At 41.7% G+C, this 9,937-nt stretch overlaps 1 protein-coding gene across 3 annotated transcripts; it reads left to right on the top strand.

Annotated features, from left to right (window-relative positions):
* The first annotated feature begins 1,427 nt into the window (after positions 1 to 1,427).
* LOC6504379 lies at positions 1,428 to 5,950 on the top strand. 3 transcript variants are annotated; one of them, XM_032452382.2, is made up of 3 exons: positions 1,428 to 4,236; positions 4,300 to 4,513; positions 4,583 to 5,950. In XM_032452382.2, exons 1-3 carry the CDS (start codon positions 1,549 to 1,551, stop codon positions 5,878 to 5,880), a joined length of 4,200 nt encoding a protein of 1,399 aa, XP_032308273.1. In that variant the 5' UTR covers positions 1,428 to 1,548; the 3' UTR covers positions 5,881 to 5,950. The 3 variants fall into 3 exon arrangements, with proteins under 3 accessions (XP_032308273.1, XP_032308272.1, XP_001967083.2); XM_032452381.2 differs by having other exon boundaries at positions 4,348 to 5,950; XM_001967047.4 differs by having other exon boundaries at positions 4,300 to 5,950.
* The last annotated feature ends 3,987 nt before the right edge of the window (positions 5,951 to 9,937 follow it).

Genomic DNA, 9,937 nt, shown 5'->3' with positions numbered 1-9,937 from the left:
TATATATATTTGTGTATGTGTGTTTTTGTCCTTTTTTATTGGCAGACACGGAGACAGGAGAGGACATTATGGCCACATACTCGGACACACGCCTACTTCAATATGCTTCTCTGGCCAAGGCGAAGGATGAAGGATGCAGAGATGAAGGATGAAGTATGAAGGACTAAGGAGGCAAGTCCAAGGAGCAGTCGCCTCCCCAAACAAGGCACATAAAAAGCCATAAGCATCCTGGAGTGGATTGTCCTGGAACTTGGATTTATTTTTTAAGTTAACCTCTTATTCCTCCCATACTCTAACTTAGAATACAAAAATTAAGCTTTAAACTGTTAACTAACTAATGAAAAATAAAAGAAAGTATATATTTTAAGGACAAATAATAAATATTATATAGTATCCTTTATAATATCCTGTAGAGTAGTTAGAACTTCGTGACTAAAACTGGCCTCCCTCGAACTCAAATCAAATATGCGCAAATAAATAAAAATGAAAATTCAAGAGAATGAATGAATGAATTTCTTTTTTAACTGTTGATGCCGATAAGTATTAGCGTTCGTCCTTTTCATGTCCTTTTTTTTTTTCCTCCTTCCCAGATCCTTTCGAAGGTAAGCTGTTTGTTGGCCAAAAAGGAAAACACTTTGCGGCATTTTTATAGTTGTTTGATATATTCATTGAAATTGGTTGCCATGTTCCCGTTTCGAGTTCCGAATGTGTATTGAAATATTTATGAATCAATAACAAAAACATATTCTCTACCCCACCACATGCATGTCCTTGGTCCTTGGTCCTTAGTCCTTGGCTCATAGTATATGTGTGTGTGTTTGTGGCATCTGTCCAGGACGAATAAGTGAGTGTTTGGTTAAGCAATTGTTTATGTGAAGTTGAAGTTGTCGCATTGGGGATAAAGACAGACGCCTTCGCATAGATCAACTGGCACAACTTATGGCAAAAAGGACAAAAGGACCAAGGATATCCAGTGTCCTTTGGGTATGGACATCAGTGGGTTTCCAGAGCTGAATAAACTTCAGTTCGTCTCCAGTTCGATTCTCAACATAATTGGCTGGGCCAGATTGGATGGGTTGGATGGTTTTGGGTTGGGGGTTTTGTCTCTCAAATGGGATTATTCGAGGACCTCGATAAGGGGATAATCTGTCAAGGTAAGAGGAGCGGCTGTTGGAGTTTCATTTTCATAAGCCATTCAAGCTCAATGCGAATTATTTATTATGTTATTCATTTTTGACCATAAAGGATTGCTTCCTAACTTTTATTTGAGGCTTTGTCTTTTGTTTTAATTACTTTAAATCGGATTTTTTTTTTTTTTTTTTTGATTCCGATTCCAATCAAGTGCTCCATGACAAAATTCCATTAATAATAGTAGGCGTTGTCCGAAGGAGACTGACATTTGGGAGCTTACATGCTTCAGAGCCGGGCCCAGTACCTCATTACAAACCCAGTCTCCGTGCTAGCCGGTTGTGCTTGAAAACTAGTGATTAATAAAGTGAATAATTCTTTTGACTTTTTCGAAAATCCGAAAATCCGAATCTAAAAAATATGGAAAATAAAACTAATTCAAAGAAAAGTGTTACGCATTCGAATAGAGCTTCGCGTTTGCGGAAACAGTTTGCGGCTTCGACCATGTCCTTGTTGGCGGCGGGACCTTCCCCCAGTGGAGCCCAAGTCTCTAAGCCCTTAGTGCCTCAGGTGGACACTCCGAGGAAACCAGTCGGCGATCGCAGCCACTCCACCATTAGGGCCAAGCCCATCGCTCCCCAGCACCTTCGCTCAAGGACTCTGTCCCCGAACCGGGCCCCTCGGACTCTGAAGCCTGGAACAGCTGAGAAGGCTCTGACGAGCGAGGAAATCAAGGCGCCTGCTGGTGGAACTACAAACGTGAAGCCGACACCCAAGCCCCTGGCCCCGAAGGATCAGGTGAAGCCCGAGCTGAAGAACAAACCGCCAGCCAAGCCGAAGAAGCCAGTCGTCGCAAAGACCGTAGCGCCTCGCGGAGTGTCCGTTCCGCCCCAGGCCAAGAAGAATCTTGGAGTGAAGCCTGAAACGAAGCCGAACACGAAGACCACAGCACTTCGTAGCCATTCCATTTGCACCACCAGGCCCAAGGTCCAGGGCAACGAACTGAAGAAGTCGAATGCGGCGGCAGTCAAGCCGATATGGGGATATGGGGGTCCAGCCAAGGCCAAGCCAAATCCAGGATTCAAAAACGAAAGGGATGCCGACGTGAAGAAGTCAAAATGTGACCAAAAGAAGCCGAACACACTGCCTCGGTTCACCACAGTTTTCCCAAAGCATTCCAAGATCTCAAAGGAAGCACCTGCACAGCCGAAGGCCAAAGTCGAGCCGACCAAGCCAGAACCAGAACCAGAAGCAGAAATGATCCGCAGACGGCGGACTTACATCACTGATCGTTCCAAGAGCCAGCTGGACAAGTTGAAGGGCCTGTCGCCAGGGGAGGAACCCATTACCTTGAACATGGACGATCTGAATAAGCTGGAATTGCCGGAAAGTAAGCTGACCTGGGAAGCAACTCCTCATCTCGATCAGCCAGGCAAGCCCCAGGGATTCAACTTCAACTTCAACTCTTCGCAGCAGGAAGTGGAAGGCAACCTGAACATCTCGGACATCACAGACAAGAGTGTAATAGCTAACAAAGTGAGCAATTTATTCGCCAACTTGAAGGAATCATCATCGCCGGTGGAGTTCTCTGCCAACATCCTTGAAGTAGAACCTAAGGTCCAGACGCCTCACTTCCCCACCAAATCAGACATTTCTAGCCTAACCCCTGATGAAGTAGCTAAGAGGTTGTATCAGTTCTTCGACCAATCGTGTCCTGAAACAGAACCGAAAAAGGATAAAGACTGTTCAGAACTCGCAGGACCTAAGCCAAATGTTGAGATCCTTTTTGAAAACCCGAAACAGTCAGATATTTTTCGTCAAAAACTCCAGTCCAGTCGGTTGCCAAAGTTGAGGGCCCTGTTGCTTAACAGGGAGTCCGTTGTGCCTTTTGAGCCCAAGACATATCCTTCAATGCAGGACTTGGAGAATGAAGGGGAGTGTGACCCGAAAATAGATGATCAGATCGAAACAGAGCCGCGGGAAATGTCTAATATATTGAGCAACTTTGAAGAGCCTGCAAAAGATATAGATGATCTACCGGAAATAGAAAAAGAGAAAGAGGAGTTTATACCATTGAAGGATATGAAGAAGGACATGGAATTCGATCTGAAGACATCTGACCATAGTGATAGGGAGTGTGTGGATTCTGAAACCCCCAGCAATATCATCTATTTCCCAGAAAGACCTAAGCAGAACTGGTACATAGGCAGTGATGACGAATGGAGTAACCACACGACCAATATCGCTGATATCCTGGAGGTACCTGAAGACCAAAGAAAGGTTGTATCTGACGACGAGTGGAGTAACTCTGCACGATCCTCGCCAAAGGGCTCGACGACTAATATCGCTGATTTTCCGGAAGTACCTGAAGAGCAACAGATATCATTAAGTGAAGACGAGTCGACAAAGGATTCCACCGCCAATATCGATGATTTCCCGGAAGTACCTAAAGTCTGCACAAGGATCTTGTCTAACGCCGAATGGAGTAACTCTGCACGATCTTCAACAAAGGGCTCCAAGACTAATATCGCTGATTTCCCGGAAGTATCAGAAGACCAACGGAAGGATTTTTCTGACGACGAATCGTGTAACTCCTTACGATCCTCGGCAAAGATTTCGTCAATTAATTCTACTGATTTCCCGGAAGTACCTGAAGAACAACGGAAATATGCAAGTGAAGACGAGTGGAGTAACTCTGCATCTTCGACAAATGTCGATGATTTCCCGGAAGTACCTAAAATCCACACAAGGGTCTTGTCAGACAGCGAATTGGGTATCCTCGTACAATCCTCGGCAAATGGCTCCAGGACCAATATCGATGATTCTCCGGAAGACCAAGGAGAGGAATTATCTGACAACGGATGGACTAACTCCACACGATCCTCGGCAAAGGACTCAACGACTAATATCGATGATTTCCCGTGTACACCAGAAGACCAAGGTTGGAGTTCCGATGCATCTTCGACAAAGGATTCTACGACCAATATCGATGATTTCCCGGAAGTACCTGAAGACCAAGGACCATCTGATGACGAATTGAGTGATGTTTCCAATGGCCCGAGCATCTGCACTGACCAGAACCCTGCACTAATGGATCCCCCAGTGGAGGTAGGCTTATCGGAAATGGTAACTGATTTGTAGGGTCTGAAAAATTAACATTTACCTCTACAGGACATGGAGCAGGACATGGTGCTGGACATGGAACTGGACATGGAGCAGGACATGGAACTGGACATGGAACTGGACATGGAGCAGGACATGGAACTGGATCGGAACCCATCGGATCGTTACAATGACAAGGACAGTGTTAATTCTCGATCATGGGGACTTTCTTCAGATGCCCCGGAAGTGCCTGAGGACGAAAGAAGTACCTGCGATGAATTGAGTATTGTTTCTGAAAGATCGAACGCCTCCTCCGACGGGAAACTATCAACTAACCATTCATCTTTGCCAGACATTCATCCTTCTACAACCGATGTGGCTCAACCATTGCCGGAAACCAATGAGTTGGAGGCTCCCTCGCTCCAAGACCAGGACAGCCCCGAGTCCTGGGGGGACGAACGTATACATCGGGAGTATGGGAAATTATTAGAAGAAGAAAAACACAGATCATATATATGGCGTTCGCAGCTGGCTGAGATTGCCGCTCGTACGAGATCTGTGTACCCTGAAGGTGCATTGGATTCGCCACCAGAAGCTCTTCACGACATCAGCATCGATGACTTTCCTATCGGGGGCGAAAAACTTTGCGAGGGAATACAGAAGTTCATGGACCACATCGACAAGAGAACACAGCAGATAACCGATTTCTGGATCAACAGTCCTGTTATCAAAGTAATGGAGGAGCGGAGAAAGAAATGGGAGAGTAGGCAACTCGAGATTATGGCCAAGAAGAACGACCGCTCTCTGGAAGCAAAGGAACAAGTGAAAGTCCCACCGAGGAAGTTAGATATTAAGACTTTAAAGGATACTGGTGCTACTGCTCCTTCCAGCAGTCTGTGCGCTCAGCCATCGCTTCCTGGCAATGCCTCTCGTCCTTTGGAATCAGATTCCTCCGAGGAGATGGACATAAATTTCTGGAAATCAGTAGAAGACGAACTTACCGAGCTAGAAACTGGCTTGGATGACATTTGTTCTAAATACGACAAGCTGTGCAGCAAGGTCCAACGCCATTCGCCAGAGTTTTTAGTCACTGAACTTCAGAAACCGAAGAACACTGAACAAATGGGAGGACCTGAAGGCTTGAAGGACTTGAAGGAGTCAGCAGCTAAGCCCAATGATAGTGCTGATCCTCAAAAGGATCTTCAGCCGGAAATTGAAACAAAAATGGAAATCAAGCCAAAGAATTCTGATACTACTACCGATCCAAAACCGAGTGAGACCAACTGGAAGACTGCATCGGTTGCCAATATGGATCCTCTTGAAAAGGAGAAGAAAGACAACTTGGAGACCAAGGCGGCCAAGAAGCCAGAGCCGTCAAAGAAGCCAACGTCCAGCTTCATGAGCCGCTTTGAGTGCATCTGCCTGCGCCCCGGGATTCCTCTAGAGTGTCGAAAATGCCATGACTTCTGTTTCGGGCGAGCCTTGAAAGTCTGCAAGTTGCATCCGCAGCAGGAATTTCCATCGGACTTCAATATGTGCCCGACGTGCCATGCCCCATCTCAAAATCTAGAACCTTCTAAGCTTAGCTGGGAGGACATCTGCGCCTTTAGAGCCGCCACTCTGCCGCCCGAGGACGAGGACGATTTTTAAAAGCAAAGCGGTGAAATCAAATGTTAAAGTTATATTTTTCCTTTAAATATATTGCAAGTGATTAAATGAATTAGTATATCTTGTTCCGAGGAGGTGCTCTGAAGATCTACGATCAGAATCAGCGGAGAAATAGACATAATAAATGGCCATATAGGGGTTTCTGGCGATTTTCAAGGGGATCCCGTGGGAAAAATTTATAAAAAATCTAAAAAATATTTTGAACTCGGGTTTTGATACAGATTGGTGGGGAATCGATATAGAAATCGATTAAGACACTCCGCTTGAGAATCGGATAAGAATTGGCAGAGATATAGACACCGCCGTGGGCTATAGGGGGGTTTCTGGCGATTTTCAAGGGGATCCCATGGAAAAGTTGAGAAAAAATCTAAAAAATATTTTGCACTCAGGTTTTGATGCAGATTGATGGGGAATCGATATAGAAATCGATGAAGACACTCCGCTTGAGAATCGGATAAGAATTGGTAGAGATATAGACACCGCCGTGGGCCATAGGGGGTTTCTGGCGATTTTCAAGGGGATCCCATGGAAAAGTTGAGAAAAAATCTAAAAAATATTTTGCACTCAGGTTTTGATGCAGATTGATGGGGAATCGATATAGAAATCGATTAAGACACTCCGCTTGAGAATCGGATAAGAATTGGAAGAGATATAGACACCGCCGTGGGCCATAGGGGGGTTTCTGGCGATTTTCAAGGGGATCCCATGGGAAAAGTTGAGAAAAAATCTAAAAAATATTTTGCATTCAGGTTTTGATGCAGATTGATGGGGAATCGATATAGAAATCGATTAAGACACTCCGCTTGAGAATCGGATAAGAATTGGCAGAGATATAGACACCGCCGTGGGCCATAGGGGGGTTTCTGGCGTTTTTCAAGGGGATCCCATGGGAAAAGTTGAGAAAAAATCTAAAAAATATTTTGCATTCAGGTTTTGATGCAGATTGATGGGGAATCGATATAGAAATCGATTAAGACACTCCGCTTGAGAATCGGATAAGAATTGGCAGAGATATAGACACCGCCGTGGGCCATAGGGGGTTTCTGGCGTTTTTCAAGGGGATCCCATGGAAAAATTTAAAAAAATAAATAAATAAAAAACCATGAGTTTAGGAGAATCCATAATTGTATTTTTTTGTGTGATACGCGTCTAGAGCTCACGCATTGACATTTTTAAAAACAAAAAATTATTTAAAAATTTAGAAATTAAAGAAATATGAGAAGATCAGTTATTTTTCTATTTAATCAGGACCCGCTTTTTTCTTAAAATAAATAAGTAAATAAGATAAATAAGTTCACTCAAGAGTGGATTTTGTGCGTCTATAGCCAACGCTAGAAAATATTGTATCAGTACACAAAATAAAAATAGAAAAAATATATAAGAAAATAAGTAAGCTCCTCCATCTCATCCTCTTCAAATAAGGACAAAGGGTGGAAGTGGATTAAAAGTAAACAAAATATATTTTTTAAATATTAAAAATATTTCAAGGCAAATAAATAAATAATAAAAATTAATATAAGAAAATAAGGAGGAGGTCTGTTTGCTTCTATTGGGGACGGAGCACAGACTGATTCTGTTGGAAATATTTTCCTACCAAGTCTTGGAGTCACCTTTGGGAGTTGCCAGAATGATAAGAAAAACGATTGCCAATCTGGCAGCCCTATCCAAAAATAGTAATACAGTTAACTTAAAGCTTCGATCAACGCGAATTATCGATTGTTACCAAATTGTTTTAATGGTCTTATGGTCTATTTCATCGATAATTATATTTATCGATTTTTTTTCCAATGAATTTAAACTATAGAGATTAAATCTATAGAGATTTTCAATACTTAACCTCTTCTAAAAAAGGATCTTTTCTATATTTTATTTGTATCATAACCTTAAAAATGTCCCCCCCTTAAAATTAAATCTCACTCTCCTTCTTAAATTTGATTAGCTTTTTTTAAGCTTTTTTTGTTAACAAGTTCAATTTTGTTGGCATTATAAATCTTGTTGAATTTATTAGTTCCTGTTAAAAGTCTCAGCCGCCTGGAAAATCCTTGTTGTCAATGAGGAGTAAAAAAAAGTGGCAGACGCCGCCGTTCTCCTTGCCCCCTTTTGTTGCATGCAACCGAGTTTCTCTGCCACATTTTGCTCCACTTTGAATTAGGCCCAGCAATTTCTTCTCTTTTATTATTATTTATATTTTTTTTTCCTTGTGTGGCAACCTCAGTCGCCTTGCTTCATTCTTTTTTTTTTTTTTTTTTGTTGCTGCTGTTGTTGTTGCCACCGCTAGCTGCACAAATTTGAATCATTTACGAAATATGCAACACAGAAGAAAACGGAAGTCAAAGAGTGAAATAATACAGAAAAAAAAAAAAAACAACAAAATGGTGTGTTGTATGGGTCTCAGGGTCTCATAATAGGAGGCAGAATATAAAATATAAAAAAATAAAAAATTTTAGCTTTGTTTTAAACAGAATTTTACCAAAATAAATTATTACTTTTATAAAAACATTTCAAGCTAAGATTCTACCTTACTTTCCATTTTTAGCTCAAAACCTCTTTATATTCTTTTTGCCTTAAGTTGTTCCTGAAGTCAACCCTAAAAAATTAATATTTTTTTTAAATTTTTATATAATTTACTTTTAATTGAATACTGAGACTAAAAGAAATCTACATCCCAAAAAGTTCGGTGTGGCGGCAAGTAATTCCCAAGATCATTGGGGACTCAAAGGAAACCCCCAAAAAGGGCATTCAAACGAGGCAAGAAGCGGCCAGAAGAGGCGACACATCGCGCATCCTGCCTGCCACCCACACTTGCACCACTAGACCTCCACCCCCCCTATGCCTACAACGCACCACACTCCGCCCCCCCATCCTCCTTTACCCTTCACTCATTTGCTGCTCCTTTTTCTCTGGAATCCTGGGCAATGGCTGCTCCTTGGCTTTTTCCCCGACTGTGACTGTCATGTGCCACAAACCCACTAAACTAATGAAAAATGTGAAGCGACGGCACAAAAGGAAGCACAATTTCTCCACACACACACACACACGCACATACATACATATGCATGCAACAAAAAAAAAAAAAAAAGAGGAGAAAGGAGGAGAAATGGTGGAAGAGAAGCAACACAAAGAAATGTTAATTCCGTAATACTTTAAATGCGGCAGGCATCGAATGACATTTGCACTTTTGCTGCCACTGTGCCCGCTGCACAGTGGGACAAACTATTTTTATTTATTTTTTTTTTTTGGGAGGGGTGTTGTGGTGGGGTGGGGGTCTTTATTTCTGTTTTGTTTGCCGTACGTGATGGCCAAGTGAAAGCGCTTTCTACTTTCTCCGCCTTTCCCCGAAAAAATACCCCTCTAATATGTATTTGCTTGCTTGCAGGTGCTTGCCAAAAAAAATTAAAAATATATGTAGTCTTGACTTCAATAGTACCCAGTATTTTCAGAATTAAAAATAAATAAATGGGATTAAAAATAAAGTAAAAAAATTAAATAAGCAAAGAAGGGAAGCAGTTGCTTTATGTCACCTTAGAACGAAGGTTAAAAAAATATAGATAAAAATATAAACAATTATTAAATAAAAATAAAAAAGATATTAGAAATTAGGTGTTTTTATATAAAAAAAAAAAAATAAAATAAATAAGAAAATGAGGATAACCACCTGACCACTGTCAAAAACATATATCCAAGAATACAAATTATTAAATAAAATTTAAATAAATTAAATGAGAAAATAAGAAGCTTTAGAAGCAGTAGCTTTATGATACTAGGAAGCCTGGATGCTATATTCCAACGATAAATTCAAAAAATTAAATAAATTAAATAAGAAAATGAGATAAATACTTAAATCCTATATACCCTTGTATCACAACAAGGTGCCAGGTATTAAAACCTATATAGGAGTCTAACAAAAGGTGCAAAAACGGGAACAAGAACTGCAAGAGCGACGGATTTTTGAAGCGGATTGGGCCGCCATGCTGACCGCACTCTGCTGGCCAAAACAACAAGCACCACCACCAAAAACAGCAACACCCCAAACAAAAAG

The sequence above is a fragment of the Drosophila ananassae genome, chromosome XR, assembly GCF_017639315.1.
Source record: "Drosophila ananassae strain 14024-0371.13 chromosome XR, ASM1763931v2, whole genome shotgun sequence".
NCBI classification, from domain to species: domain Eukaryota; kingdom Metazoa; phylum Arthropoda; class Insecta; order Diptera; family Drosophilidae; genus Drosophila; species Drosophila ananassae.
Note: the sequence above shows the minus strand (reverse complement) of the source record. Positions and strands in the feature narration are given on the sequence as shown.

Excerpts from the sequence above, each read along its gene's own strand:
- LOC6504379 (XM_001967047.4), top strand. The coding sequence starts at position 1,549 with ATGGAAAATAAAACTAATTCAAAGAAAAGTGTTACGCATTCGAATAGA. Across the intron at positions 4,237-4,299 it reads TAATGGATCCCCCAGTGGAG|GACATGGAGCAGGACATGGT; the intron begins GTAGGCTTATCG and ends TTACCTCTACAG.